Raw genomic sequence first — 15,551 nt, forward strand, 5'->3', positions numbered from 1 at the left:
GTGTGTGTATATTTATATATAGTTCTGGTAAAATTCTGTACAATTAAACCACTCAACTTTTATGTTGATTGGTAACGATTACTGCACTGTATGATGACAGGCATGTGTGTGACATTTGTTGCAATATAGGCAGTTTACTCTGAAGTTCTTGACAGGGTCTTACCTTTCTAATGCTAAAATACAGGGCAGGGGGTTGGGTGCAGTTTGTTTTCTCAGCTAATGAATATGTGCTCCAGGAACTGTGCATGTGTGCATTGCTTTGTTTTACAGAACATATTTTATGATGCTTCTCATTTAAGTTTTAGACTTTTTTTATTTAAAGCTTTTCTTTTTAAATGAAAGGGTGACACTACTGCTTGCTTATTTTTCAACATGCCCTAGTTTCAACTCCTCAACTTACTATATAGTCCTGTTCAGCTAGAGAGCGCAGAAAGTTAAATTTTGAACAGAAACCTCTTTCAGTTTTGTCAGACTTGCACTATTAAATATACGGTGATCAGTGATCAAAGTTCAAAAGAACTTGCCTTCAAAGTGGAGACAAGGCATAAGAAGTCGTTTTTTTAGTTAATGAACATGCTGATTGCTGAGTTGGAAGGTCCTACGGTTGTGTTTCTGATGGTGATTTTCTTTTTCCTTCTATTACATCAGGGATACATACAATTCTAGCCAACTTGAGGCCAAGCAACTGCTCTCTAGTTTGGACTTTGGCGAAGCAGAAGGGAAGACTGAAATAACAGGCCTTATGATACATGACCAAGATGAACGGGATCTACACAGCAGAGATTTTGAAAGCCCATGTTCTTCTGCTGCAGATGAGACTGTTGTTAGGTATTTAAATGACCGACCAGCAATTGATGCCTTGCACAATAATGAGGCATTTCTTAAGGTTGCAACAGCTCCAAGATTGGAAGAGGAAAAAACTCCTGGCTCCAGAGGAGATGAGAGTAGCACTAAAACTCCTCAGAGTAATGCATCCCAGGACAGTGAACTGAAAGTGTCTTCCCCTTCTGCCACAAGTACTTCTAGTGCTCATAGGCTGGAAATCTTGAAACGGCGGCAACATGATGCAAAGTTGGAGAAGCTGAAGGAGCGGATTCGAAAGCAGTGGGAGCATTCTGAAGAGCTAGGTGGCAGACGGCAGCACGTGGGATATGCTGAGCAACCTGTCGTGATCACAAACATAGAGAATGCGGTGACTCCCAAAGTCAGGAAAGTGGCAGCTGCACCTGCTGCTCCATCATACAGAGGTATGGAGGTACAGAATCCCTCCCGGTTGGTTATATGTGGTGAAGAAGCAGGGTTCAGTTCACTGAGCAACATGTCAAAGCATGAATGTGACTCATAGCTGTGTTTGGGCAATACAGGAGTGGATAGCATGGCTTGATCACAGATATGGACAAGAAACAAAAAATTTATTGCCAATTTACAGAATTGTGGATTCTTTTGAAATTCTTCCTCTCTCTTCTTACAAACTACTATAAAAAAGAAAATCAAAAGAAACCCAAACAGTTATACAATAAGCTTCTTTTTTTTGCGGTCCCAGAGGTTAGTAACATTGTGTTGATTGAGAAAGCATTTCACATTTTTAATAATCTTTTCTTCATCCAGTCCGCTGTTTTTCAACTGTGAGCAAGTGGCAGACTGATATATTGCTTTCTTCTAATTTAGCATTAGAAATTCAAGTAGTTCCTTTCTTACTTGGCAGTTTCCCACCCCTTCCACTCTGAAAAAGCTTTATTTACACTTTATATCATTATTTTAAAGTCTTAAATTGTTTACTTTCAGGTTTCAATCCTGCCGAAACAAAGATTCGCACTCCAGATGGAAAGATCTGGCATGAGAATGAATTTCACATTAGTCGAGAGCTGTATAGAGAGATAGCACTCCACTTAACAGGTGAGACACACACTGAATGGGTTAACCCACACAACCTTCTCTAAGAGGCAGAGAAATTTGTTTTGTACAAGTCTACAAAGTCATTGAAACAAAAAATCGAAAGAATGAGTGCTAAATATATTGGTGTTAACAAATTGTCAGTCCTGAAGCTGCTTTGGGAATTGTTAGTGGTTTAGTTGGAACGTATAGGTAGTTAAAGGGGGGATGAGGGGCATCTGCTGTGGCAAGTCTCTGGGAATGCTTGTTTAATATGCAGTAGGTAGCCTGCAGTAAAAGCGGTATGCCTTCAGGTATGTGTGGTGGAGGTGAGATTATATGGCATTAGGTTGGTTTAATATCTCTGAACTTGTAGAAGTTTAGTGCTTTGTATCAGGATAATCCAAGTCTTGAAGTTCTTAGAGAAATTTATGTCCCAGAGGTTTGTATACAAGGACTTTTTTTAGCGTTCTTCCCTGGATTCCCTGAGGGGTGGGAGAACAGGTACACCAGAAGAAGTTTTAAGAAACTTTTTAATAATCTAGATTTTATTTTCTCTGCTGCTCTTTTACCATGGTTATTGTAAGGCTTGGATAGGATATGGGAGTGGGAACTGTGTACCTTTGCAGTGGTAAATTAACAGAACTTTACCTTTGGGATTTATTCCACATGAAAGCGTAGGAGAGAATGTTGAATGCTAAAAACTTAGAAAACTGCTACTCATTCCTCTTTACTTAATGGTCTTTTGAAAAACATTAAATATCATTGTTGCAAAATGTCAACATGGGGGGGAAAATGTCTCTCATGTGATGGACTCATTTAGCAACACAATATTCTGATTCTTAAAAATATGAACAAAGATGATAAAAGATCCTGTATATTTGCTTGATAGTTATGCTGCTAAAATACCAAAACTGTAATATATGCTTTATTTTTTCAAACGTACTGCTCTGAGACTCAATCTTTATTATTTTTTCACTCTGAAGAACTGCAGTACCATTGGCAGCTCTTTTCTCTGGGTGGTACAGGGTAGGATGCCCAAGTGTGCTTTTTGATCTGCTAGGCTGGTTACAGTGGAGTGCTGTAAAGTTGAATTACTTCTGACTGACTGGGTTGGGGGAGGGGGAAGAGATCAGATGAATAAGAAAGAAGGGGATGGAAGGTATAAAATCCCTGAGAACCTCTATTTTTGCAGCTTAAGAGTTTGTTTATCACATATTAAAAATAACAGTTCTCATTGGTCAAAACATTTAAGACTGGAGGAAATGTGATGAGATTGTAAACCTCTTTGTATGTTGATAGTGTAGTGGCTGGTATGGAAATCATTAGTTTCTTTTACTTGTACAGCTTGACAAGACACTGAGGAATTTTTCTGGAATCACTCCAGAAAAAGTTCAGAAAGGAGAGCAGCTTCTTTTCAATAAAATTGTTCTGCAAATACTCGTCAGCATTGGTCCGTGCATTTAATGCCAAATCTCTGAAGACTTTTCATCTACACTAGCATTTTTTGTTTTGAGAAGCATAATATGAATGATTCATGAGGCCTCTATAGAAATCCATATTTTTGAAAACTTTCGTTGAAGAGGTAGGGCCAGTTAAAAAGGCGTTTGGATCATGTGTTCAGTGGGCTTCTGCCTACAGAAGGAGGGAGCTGTGTGTGTGTTCAGCTGTACGCCTGTCCCGATGACCTGCATAGAACAGCTGTTGTGGAACGAGTCTCCTTTCTGACCTGAAAAGGTTATATTGAATAGCTGATTCCAAGTAATCACATGCTAGTGCTGCACATAAAATATACTGTAAATATATTTTTAGGTTGTCAGGTTATCTATCCATGTGTTAATCCTGTATTAAAGTTAGAGCATATGGAGTTTTGGGTGTGTACAGTCAGTTGTATCAAAACTGTTCCATGCTCTCTAGTGCTAAAATAAGCTATAAGATCTCTAATATCTGCAGAAACATTGTTCTTCACTACAGCGAGCTTTTTACATGTAAGTGTAGACCATACAGAATATCTTTATCTTGGTTTAACAGTTTGGCTAAAGGATATTGTGTGGACCCCAAGCTTCCAGTAATTCTGTCTTAAAGATGTTTAGGATTGGCGTTACAATAACGGAATTGCTGTAATACGAATAGAGTGAGCGGAAGCAGCCTGCAGTTTCCTGGTATCAGGAAGAAACTGTTTGCCACTGAAAGAGGTGAGGTGGCAAACTAGATTTCTGCAAATACAGTCACTGAGGCCTCTGGTATTTGATGCATTGTTTCTGTCTTCCCTGTGCTCGTTGTCAGCCTCAATAACAACTGGGAAATTTGTAAGGAAAGGATATTAAGGGGAAGAAAGACTCTTAAAATTCCGTTCCAACAGTCAGAGACCTGTTGTTCTGTCTCTGATACTTTGTATGGGCATCCATCAGAGAATGGATTCAGCTGAAATTAAGGGCTGTAAAAGTTAGTATTGGCATCAAAATAAAGCTTCGGATCTATCAATGGAGGGGGTTGCATTCTGGTTGTTTTAGGTTGCCTGATCATGTTCTTTATAGAAGAGGAACAAGAAAACAGGTAATAGCGGCTGTGGAGTTCCTTATCTACAGTTCACTTTTGGGATTAAGCAAATAACGTCTTCGAGGCATGTAAACTAAAGCGCTTTAACAAATCTTTGAAAATGTCCAGTGTAGACTGCTGAGACTGAGTATACAGCTTTCCTGTCCTTCTTGGGCAATGATTGTCTCTGCTTTGTACCTTAGGGAGCTGGGAAGCTCACTCTCTGGGGTGGTGATTGAGCCACATCTCAGGTTTCCTTTTGTTTGCCCTAATGTGAAGATGTGGTAAAATATGACTTGATCTTTGGTGAGTGTTCCTGGCATCTCTAAAGCCTAAAACCTAATTGTGTTGTAAATGAGGGCTTATGTGATACAGAATAGTTCTGCATCACTGGGTGAATTCTGCGACACGTTTTGCAGACAGTAGAGCACACGGGTATCCTGTCTTTCATGCTCCAGCATGGAGGCAACAGTAGATGTGCTGTCATGCGTTAATGTGGAAGCAGCAGCCCGTGTGCTTCAGGCAGGAAGGAACTACATCTTTTTGTGGAACACGAATGCTGTAAAAGGTAATATATATAGTAGAAGAGAACCAACAATTGTTCCTGTCAAACTGTCAATATTTCTTTAAAAATGAACTTTGTAGAGATCTATTATGGCGTTGCTGTGGCTTTGCCATGCTCCAGTGCATAGGTAAACAGCACGTGATTCAAAATTTTTGTGCTATGAGGATTTTAAAATGCTGGACTGAGGGTAATTGATCTCAGTATATAATCTGGAAGAGTAAGTGAATTTTATTGTGTTTCTCTGAGTTCCGGTTTTTCAATGTACATATTGAAGCAAGCTTGTTATTCTGTGTTCTTTCCTGTGGGATATCACTTAATCGCTTTTATTTGTTTTTAGAGGATTCAACAGTGAAAGGAAAACCTAGTGAGAGAAACAAAGAGAAAAAAGCAACCAGACCAGTGCGGAAAGTGCAAAAACTGACACGGTTGTCAAGTCCAGAGTCCAAACAAGGTGACTAGCTCTACTGTAGAGGGAAGACTGTCGCATGTTCTTCAGAGATGAGTTTTTTCTCAAGAAATAAAGAAAAATTAAAGCTTATTGCTTTCAAAGTCTTCTCAGATGTGCAACAATGCTGCTTTTGTGTGTTTGTAGACTGTATGCTGCATTGGGGATGTGTGTGTTTTTGTTATTGATTGGTTGGCTGTGTGTGCTTGTTTTCGTTTATTTTAATTTTCTGCCTTTGCACTTGCTATGCGCACCTTATGGAAACTGCTGAAGAGTCTGTGTTTCTTGGGGGGGAGCGTGGGTATCCTTAGGTGTCTATCAGGCCAATACAGACAAAAAGTAGCCATAGCACTCTTCTGGATCCTGCTTCTGTTTTGTTTGTGTTGAAGTTGGTTAGTGCCTGACCTACAGCTCAGTGAATAATGCTGAGAGGAGGAGTGGAGGTGATATTAAAATCAGCACCAGCGGGACTTGCCAAATTGCTGTCATCTGTGAGGAGGGACTGCAGTGAAAGCTGTTCTTTTGTATGATTTCACAGCGGGAAGGCAGAGAACGTGATATCCTTCTGCCTCTCATTCTTCTACGTCCTGTGTCAGGTTGTTGCTGTCCTGCACCTTAAGTGCTTGACCCATTCAGGGCTTTTTCAGTTAGTGAAAGAATGTAAAAACATGTTCCCTGACAAGCCTTACAAGTCTTGATATTTATAAAGGAATGTTTATTTCTTTTACCAATTAAGACATTTTTATATTCACTGCTGTCTGACATTTCCACTGTCTATTAAATAAAATTGAAGATTTTGAAGATGATGATATGACCAGGTTACTGTAGAGAAGTGCCTTATAGTAGAAAATGAAATTAACTACATGTGGAATTCTGTCAGTGCTTCTTACTTTTCCAATAATGTTAATCTTTGATGTTGTGTATAGCAAAACAATTAGGAAGACTTCCACATCTTCTTCGTATTTGGCTTTAATTTTCATACAAAGTAAGTAGTTACGACTGCAAGCACACTACAGAGCAAATTTTTTCTTTAAATACATGTGAGGTTAAGCATCTCTTGCACCTTTTAAGTTTTCTCCTTATGTACAGTGACCTATAATCAGTAAACACTTTGAAGAAAAAAAAGCTGCTTTAAAAAATTATTACAAAGGGTTTTTTAGAGACCGAATATGTGCTTCTGCATGCTGTAAATCACAAAGCTGCATGTGAATATTTTGTGGTAATGAATGCTAGTACTTAAAAAAAAGTAAGTTATAAGTATGGATTTGCACCTTCCTATCCTGATCAATTCATGCATAAGGAACTGTAATTACCTAACTTACATATTTGTGACGGTTCCAAGTGAGGGAGGAGCACATAGATTGTTGCAAGTTTTAATGGCAATGATTGTTCTCCATAATTGATTAAATGTGAGGAGAATGATGGCCTGAAATACCTAGAGGAGAAGAACCGGATCTAAGCGGCATATCCATGATGGTCTGCCCACTTCCAGTCATTGCAATAAGAAACTGCTTAACATAGCCAAGGCTATAAATAGCCACAGCTCATGTTCTGCTCCGTTAGCATGTTTCAGTTCAAACAGCTGACTTGAAATGGAAGATAAGACTTTACACTGCCTTTTTAGATGCACACAGAAGTAATTGAGAACAGTGAGTTTGGCAAGAGAACGTCTTTGGCTGATACGTGTGTTTCAAAGAGGCTTGTAGTGACACGTTTCAAGTGACAGATTTATAAAATACTTGGATAATTTACAATGGAATCAAGGAGTACTGTTAGTAAATGAATGAATAGTGGGATACAGACTTCTGACTGAACGGGTTTCCTCCTCCTGGTTTAAAACAAACAAAAAAAAAAGATAGGGAGAGTGGGAACTGAGGACTGGGATTGCCAAAACGCTATTGGTCTGCTGCCCTAGGTTTCACTTAAAATTGCTTTGGTATCATGTCTTCAAAGCCTGATTGGGCCCAGACCACGATCCCTTTTTGTTTGGCTGTGTTGTTTGCATGCTACAGTGTCTGGGTGTGCTTAGGCAGCGCTGTCAGAGGTAGAACCTGAAATTGAATGGTTAGAAATCAACTGCAAATTGCGTTTTCAAGTTAGGTAATTTTCTAGCAATAAGATACTGCTAAACAGTCTGAATTACTACTTTACTTTTTTATATGATGCTTTTCTCCAAAGCTCTTCATGGTCCTTATTTAAAAAAAAAATAAAAAATATTGGAAGTTAGTGGGATGAAAGGTGAGTTGAATAAACTTAGCATTTAATCTAAACAATATTAGGTAAAGATGCCACTGTACCCAGTTTTCATCATTTAATTATATGTAGGATGGTAAAATAATGCTAAGAACATTTTGATTGGGTTTGTAACCTGCAAGGTAGTCTCTTCTTGAATTAAGTATCAACTAATAGGGTTTATATTAACTATTCTCAGTCATGGCACAGAAATCCCAGCTAGAGGACAGTGAATTAGCATTGGCACAGAACACCTGCTGCTTAGTATATTTTTTTAAACTCCTGACAAGACACCTATCTCAACTTTTAATTATCTGTAAAAATCTCTAGGTTTTTTTCTAGAGTATTAGCTAATATTCTTTTAATATGAAGGTGAATTGGTTTTTATCCCCCACCTTTATTTTCTTATTACAACATTTTAAAGCCTTTAATTTTTTTATTTTCCTTATTTAAGTGGAGATGAACAGCTTCTTTTCAGCCCTCCGCAAATATTTCTCCTCTCCCCAGTAACATTTGCTTGTATGTTTTAGACCCATATACCCTTTCTTCTTTGTTAAATCAATTTTTGTAGGGCATTAATGTGCTACAGTATGTTTTGGGGTTTTATGTTGCGTTATGTGTGGTCGTTAAGCACTGGTAGTTGGGCAAGTCAGCTATCGAGTGTCTTCATGGTATATCACTTATGACTCGCGTGTGTAACTGCAGCTGTACCACTTATGCAGAACTAAATGGTATAGCAATGATGAATGGTTGCAATAAATACTTATTTTTGATACATTGGAAAATCCATCTAGTGTTTGACTTTTATTACTTATTGTGCAGGTGGAAACTATGTAATAAGCACATCCTCCTGGCGGGAGGGACAAAAGCTAGTAAAAAAGATACTGGGTCCAGCTCCCAGAATAGAACAGGACAGAAGAGCTGTATCTAGTGACAGAACAGGACGAGAGCGAGCTGCCAAGTCTGGTAAGTTGTACTTTTTATCACTGGACTTTTTTCATTTTACTTAATTTATTGTATAACACTGCATGTCTGCAGAATAAAGCAGACTTCCAAGATAGAATGTAATCTGTTTCTTAAGAAAATAACTCCTATTCTTAACTTGGGATTCGAGTGGGGAGAATTTTGCTCACATCCATGGTTGGGATGCATAACCTCTCTTCCTGGGTGGAGTACGAACTTTTCTTGGTGTCATGGGAAGCATGCCCTACGTATGTGACTTGAGGGGCAGTATATGCTGCAAAGGTTCTCAGGAGCTCTGGAAAAGATGGGACATAGGTTGCAGCCAAAAATATGGAGCATCTATAATCTGTCTCTGCCTCTTGAAGCTAGTGGGGAAAGGAATGGCTAGCAGTGGTCCACAGGCCAGATGAATTTTCTAGATGTGCTGCATGTAATACGTAAGCTATGGTTGGGCATCCCTGTTTTATAGGCATTGTGATCCTTCCAGACACTATATAACATCATCCATGTGCATCATAAATCTTCACTGATTCCTCCACCAGCCCTTTTCAGAATTTATCCAGAATCTCAGACAGTGCAAGTAAGGGATGGTGGTAGCTGCTGTTCTGCTTATGCCTGTGAGGCTTGTAAGAGTATAAAGGGTGTGAGCTCAGTGTCAGACTATGACACTGTGTGAAGCAAAAGAATGTTTACAGTGAGATCTGCACTCCTCCCTCATCCTCAGTTTTGCAGCTGTTTCAGTGATGGCATGTAATTTCCCAAATTTTATTTTTACCTGAAATATTTGACAAGTCTTATTCTTTAGCAGGCTGTATTGGAAGGACAGGTTCAGATTCTAGACTGGATGTTACCCATAAAACCTCTTCAAGAAGTTCTGAAAGGTCAAGAAGTAAAGTACGGTCTGAGAATAATCTGAAGAAACTGGAAGCTGCTCTTCCAGATGATAACCAAGATCATGCCTCTGTAAATAAGGACTTCCTGCCTGTGGAGATACGTGGAATTCTTGATGACTTGCAGTTGGATTCCATGAGTACGAAGCAGGAGAGAGATGTGGAAAAACAGAGTCAGAAATCTGTTTTGCCTACTCAAAATGCCAGGAGCCACAGTCCAACCAAAAGGAAACCAGACAAGATAGCTGCCAGTGAGGAGCCTCAGGTGATCTCTAAGAAACGTCACTATGATACAGATGAGGTTCGTCAATATATCATCAGGCAGCAAGAGGAGAGGAAGAAGAAGCAGAATGAAGAGAAGAAAGCACAAAAGGAGGCAACAGAACAGAAGAACAAAAGACTCCAAGAGCTCTACAGAAAGCAGAAGGAGGCTTTTACTAAAGTGAAGAATGTGCCTCCTCCTGAGCCTTCAGCTACCAAACGGTTACAGGAAACCTATTCTAAGCTATTGCTGGAACGTGCATTTTTAGAAGAGCCACCTCAGCAGCCTACAGTGCAGGAAACACAGGTATAGCTGATTCACTAACTTAATGTGTTGCAGTTGTTTGCCGGAATGGGAGGTCATATGTTTAGGAAGGTCAAGACTTGGTCTGGTTATCAGTTAAGAAGGATACAAAGAAAACTGTGTAGCTGTTGCTTAAAGATAGTGGTTTTGATCTGGAGCCTCCTTGCTAGTGGCTACTTTTCAGCATAGCAAAGCCTACTAGAAAGGTGAATGGAAATCATCTTTCTATTATAAATAGAAGCAGAATTCTGGATATTAGCTAACAGCAGCTATAAAAGTTGGCTCTTAAGAAAACTGTAAACATCAAACTGTGCATTGAAGAGCTTTGTCTGAAGTTGCTTTCAGTCAGTGGACAAACTTCACCAGCAGTGAGTTTGTTTTGCTAATCAGAAACTGAATATGAAAGAAGATTAATATATGATAAAAGACTAATATCAATTTATATGTTTGGTGGAACTAATTCAGTATGTGAGCAAAGCTTTTTTCCCCAGTACATTCTGCTGAGACAAAAACTTAAATGTCATGTTTTTTTTAATGTCTTTGTGTGGTAGGAAAGATGTGATACTACACTGACAAATGTAAGCTTTTTCAATTTTAATGAGACAAGAGCTTCTAAATGCCTGCAGAGTTTTGAAAATGTATTTTTCTGGTTGTCTTCATTTCTAGCCCAGACCTGGTTATCAACCATCTGGGGAATCCGACAAAGAAAACAAAGCTCAAGAGCGTCCTCCTAGTGCATCTTCAAGTAGTGACATGTCACTTTCAGAACCACAGCAGCCGTTACTGAGGTGAGCCATTGTGTGCCTTTTGAGAGAGAGAAAAATACTCTAGTATTCATCTCTGAGAGGTGAAAATAGACTAGGCTCTTAAGTTCATGTTCTAGCTAGAGTAATTGTCCTTATGGCAATTGTAACATTCCTCACAGTAAAGAGGAAGTGGATGTAGGGAAGCATGTGAAAATATTGGCTATGGGTATTTAGTGAATCTGTAAATAAATAAAGTGAATGTTGGTTGCTGTTAATTTTTTGCTGACATCAAGGTGATGTGCATTTCATATTGGGAGACTATATTTCCTCTGCCATTGCCGTCGGGCAAGAGAAGCTGATCATATGAATGTCTGTTGATTTTTCTTATTTGATTTGTTCAGTGTTTCTATTTCATCTATTGTCTTCGATTCAGGCCTTGAGTTACTGTCTCTAAAGTACCACAAACCTCTGCTTCTGCTTGGAACTAGCCTTCCCCTATTTCCTTTCATGCTGCTTTCCCCATTCTTAATTGTTCAGTGTATTATCAAAGTTTTTCTTACTGTAAGTCAAGGTGCCTAACCAAACACTTATATTTAAGCAAATGAAAATCATAAAGTTTCTTGCATATCCTTAGTATCCCTGTTGTGCAAGTGTGTCTTCATTTTTAATTACATAATGAATGTCTGCTTCTTAAATATATACTTGCTTCATTATCTGTACCTTAACGTGGTCAAATCCACACAGACTTTGTAAATCCAATGAGACCTGTTTCCTTTCTAGAAAAGTTAAAGGAAGCACTAGGAAATCTGTGTAGTATGTGTATAGAATAGGCTGCTAAACTGTATGGTAATAAATATTGTTAGTGTAACATCATAAGGGAAGAAATTTAAGTACTAATAGTAGGGGAGAGATGAGACTTAAAGGACTGTGTAAGTTATTTGGGAGAGCCTTATAGTAAGCAGAGAAGCTTTTTCTTTCTTAGTAAGGAACTTTCCAGGTTTCCTAGTGCTTAGTATATGTGCAAGAGATATTAGCAAAGGAGGGTCTCTACAGAGCTCCTGTCATGGAAATGGGAGCTATCTAGAAATAAAAAAGATGTGTTACAGAACTTTAAATGCCCTTTTATTTGCAGTCCTCGTTTTCTCCAAGTGTTCTTCATGCCTACCCTAAGTGACAGCTCCAGTGAAACATGGGCTGGGTTCAACTGGAGGTCGAAGGCTGGGGCTAAGAAATACCAAGGGGGAGGGGTGTGGGGAAGTTGTTTCCTCCCTTTTGAAGTCAGGAGACTTTTGGAAAAGACTTACAGATGATGATGAAAGCAGTCAGCTTGTTACAACTCTAAAGCACACAGTACACCATAAACGGCATTTCAAATTTGGAAGGTGCTGTGTTGTTTGGGTTTTCAAAATAACATTCTGTAACTATTTACTGTTCCATTTCCTGCCCCTCTGATTCCACAAAAAAATATTTCTTCCTGAAAAATAAATTTGTGGCAACACTACTTTCATCTAAAATGACAGTACTTGTATCAGTCATCAACTAAAATGTTGACTTTTTGTTTCAGGAGTGATTTGATGGAGCCTCCGTGGGTACAGCCAGACAGGTTGAGCCCAAGAGTTCAGCTCTCTCACCCGCAAGCTCTCATGGGCTCAAATGGAGGCCCTTGCTCCCAACACTGGAATCTGGAGCAGATGGACCTTTTGTCAAAGGAATGTGACATGATGTTGGCAGGCAGGAGGAGCCATGTTGCACCTGTAGGATTACTGACATTGGTGCCTCAGCCATACCTGAATTCACCTGCTGCGCAACAAAATCTCTTAGTAAAACCTAGTGCTAACCAATATAAGAGCAAATTAGATCGGATTGAAGCTTTGAAAGCTACAGCTGCTTCCCTTTCTAGCAGGATTGAAAGTGAAGCCAAAAAGCTGGCTGGAGCTGGTATCAGTTATGGTACCATGTGGAACTCAGACCATGAACTTATGCAAGAAAACAAGGATGATGGGCGATGGGCAAAGGCTGTGAGTCCTCCTGTGAGAGAGGAAAACGAAGATGCTTTTTCAGCCAGAATTCAAAAGATGTTGGGTACCTGTGTGTCTCATACAGCCTTTGACAACAACCTTCCTGGGGTAGGCAACCTTAGTGAATTTAAAAAGCTCCCTGAGACGATCAGGCCTCATACTGCTGCAGTCAGCCTTGGAATGAGGTCCCCTGCTCCCAACAGGCATGAGGGGATACTAGGACTTTTATCTAAGAGACAGACTGACTCCCCAGGGCGTGAAAACCAGGCTTACACTCTGACCAAAGCTGTAATTCCTCGCGAGTCCAGTATTGACTCCATCAGTGAAGGGCCTCTCCTGAGTGACGGAAGCCTCTCTGAAGAGGAGGGAGGCCAGCACAAACAATTGCCACTGAAGGTGCTGGAGACATTAAAAGAGAAGGATTTCTGCATTCGGGAGAGAAATGCTTTTGAGCCCATAAAGGAGTTCCAGAAAGAAGCTGAGAAGTATTTGCCACTTTTCACTCAGACAAGTGGTGCGCACAGCAAGGGGCCGTGGGAGGAACTGACGAAGGGAAGTCCCCACAGTGTCATCAACATCTTTGCAAAAAGTTATCAGCTTCATGGAAAAGGTAAAAATGGAAAAATTTCTCAAAGCTCTTGTGAACTACTATTTTCCCAGTCTTACTACTCCTTACACTTTATACTTGACAGGTAAGGAATGTGCTTTTAGATGTCTCAAATGTGAATCTGTGTAAGGGTTTCTTACCGTACTTTTGGGTGATAAATTATTTCTTCCTCTTCTTTTGCCTTTTTGTCTAAGAAAAAAAAAATATAAAAAACCCCACACTTTTGGGCTGGAAGAAGATAATTTTTTGTACTAGATTGCTCTGTATTTCTAGATTGGTAACTAATTTATATGTTGGGTAACATGTATTAAGGACACCCATATTTACAGAATTGTGAATGTAAAGTTTACATTTATTGATTCCAAAATTGCATACTAAATCTAAATTGCCCAGAGTGTGTTTTGAAATGGTTCCCTCCACCATGGAGATCAGATCCTCTGGATTGGAATGTGCATCCTCCTACTATATATGTGCTCCAGATCATCTGTAATAACACATCATTCCTGTTTCAGTTAAGGCAGAAGGATGAAATGCATGCTTTATGCAACACTTCATGGCATAAACGTCAGTGCTTGTGTATATCCTGAGATCTTGCTATGCAAGAATAATACAGCTTTACTATATTATTAGAAACATGTAACTTCAGTGAATGAATGATATGGACTTCCCTTTTGCGTGTTTGCTCATGTGAGTTACTCAATACTCTATCAAAGTAGTGTGACAATTAAAACCCGTGTAACATTATTTGATTTTGAGAAGGTAAGATTTTGATATATCAATAGGAAGAGTCTCTTGTTTAGACAAGCCCATTTCAAGTGTTAGTGTCTTAGGGCGTGCTTTACAAGGGTTTGCTTTACAGTCATGCAGGATGCTTCATTTGATTTTCAATTTTTAATACAAATTTTATTCTTCATTTTAGGAGTACTGTTTCTTTTGCCTTGAGTTCCTCATTTTGAGGAGGAATGATTTCTGAGAACTTAATTTTTATCTTGTGGTTTTTCTTCGTTCTTTTTTCCTCTCATTTTATACCCCTTAAAGATGATTGCATTTAAATTTTGTGCAGATGGCTCTACTCAAGCGCTGTGCTCTTCAGGAATGTTTTGGCTGGAGTGTGTTAATGAAAGAGTATTCAATAATTTACCAGAAGAGGAAGACTGTGCTTGCTATGTTGTGTTACAGCTGCTATGGGGTGGCTATACTATTGTTCTCCTGATGTTTTTATATTTGAAAGGAAGTCTCTGTAACTCATGGTTGGGAGCATTTTAATTTCTACAGTTTTATTGCCTGTTTACCCGTTGCATTTGATATTATTTTTGTCTTTCCCCTTTGTCCACACTTTAGTGTTTGATGAAAGGTCGAATGGAGGGGCTGCCATTCTGCGTCCTTTACTCCCTGCCATGAGCCCTCCAGAGAGCGTGGTTTCTTATGAAGATGATTTTGCATCATCGCAGGGAAGTGGCACTTTAACAGACAAAAAGATTGCACATGACCTCAGGTAACTGTGTGTTAGATTTCTTGTAAAAATCAAACTACAGAATTCGAGAGCAAATAGTTAATGCAAAATTTGTTTCATAATATGCTGTATTATCAGCAGCACGTCTCTTCTGTTATGCTGTATTGTAATGCTTGTCAAAGTGATGAGATCTTTCCTTAGGACCTTGCAGTTAATATAGCAACTAGCATGATTAAGACATAGAGATTAGAGTGAAGTATTCCTGTTCCCTAATTTTTGTTCTTTAATCTGGCAGGTAGCTTTAGGCAAGGTTCTTACCCTTTGTAGTCAGGTGAAAATTAGTTCTCCAACTTGTATGGCTGCTATAATGCTCAGTTGGTTGGTCCTTGTAATTTAGAAAAAAGACAAGACATTTGAAAGTGTTAAAATACCTTCAGTACTTCAAAATTCTGTAAAAAGCCTTTCATTGCTTTCTGTAAGGATTCAATAATGCTTAGTAATGGATATATAAATTGTCCGTAAGAACTTTTAAAACCTTTTATTCAGACTAAAATGTGAAGAGTCTGAATCCTAGGCTCTCCATGTTACTACAGAATTCATATGGCTTCTTGAATTTCCTAAGACCCTTTGTTTTTTTTGTAATGAGATATATTTACA

The 15,551-nt window shown here is 39.0% G+C and overlaps 1 protein-coding gene across 8 annotated transcripts in view; it reads left to right on the forward strand.

Moving 5' to 3' along the window:
* CEP350 (centrosomal protein 350) overlaps positions 1-15,551 on the forward strand; it is a 78,071-nt gene that overhangs the window by 16,746 nt on the left and 45,774 nt on the right. For 6 of the 8 annotated variants that reach the window (XM_064454506.1, XM_064454505.1, XM_064454511.1 and 3 more), the window contains 8 exons: positions 649-1,247; positions 1,786-1,896; positions 5,313-5,426; positions 8,475-8,618; positions 9,421-10,073; positions 10,737-10,858; positions 12,381-13,444; positions 14,783-14,936. In XM_064454506.1, coding sequence (XP_064310576.1) covers positions 649-1,247; positions 1,786-1,896; positions 5,313-5,426; positions 8,475-8,618; positions 9,421-10,073; positions 10,737-10,858; positions 12,381-13,444; positions 14,783-14,936 — 2,961 coding nt within the window. The remainder of the gene's footprint in view (positions 1-648; positions 1,248-1,785; positions 1,897-5,312; positions 5,427-8,474; positions 8,619-9,420; positions 10,074-10,736; positions 10,859-12,380; positions 13,445-14,782; positions 14,937-15,551) is intronic. The other 2 variants (XM_064454507.1, XM_064454510.1) reach the window with 1 other exon arrangement.

The sequence above is a fragment of the Phalacrocorax carbo genome, chromosome 6 (genome assembly GCF_963921805.1).
Source record: "Phalacrocorax carbo chromosome 6, bPhaCar2.1, whole genome shotgun sequence".
Classification (NCBI taxonomy): Eukaryota; Metazoa; Chordata; class Aves; order Suliformes; family Phalacrocoracidae; genus Phalacrocorax; species Phalacrocorax carbo.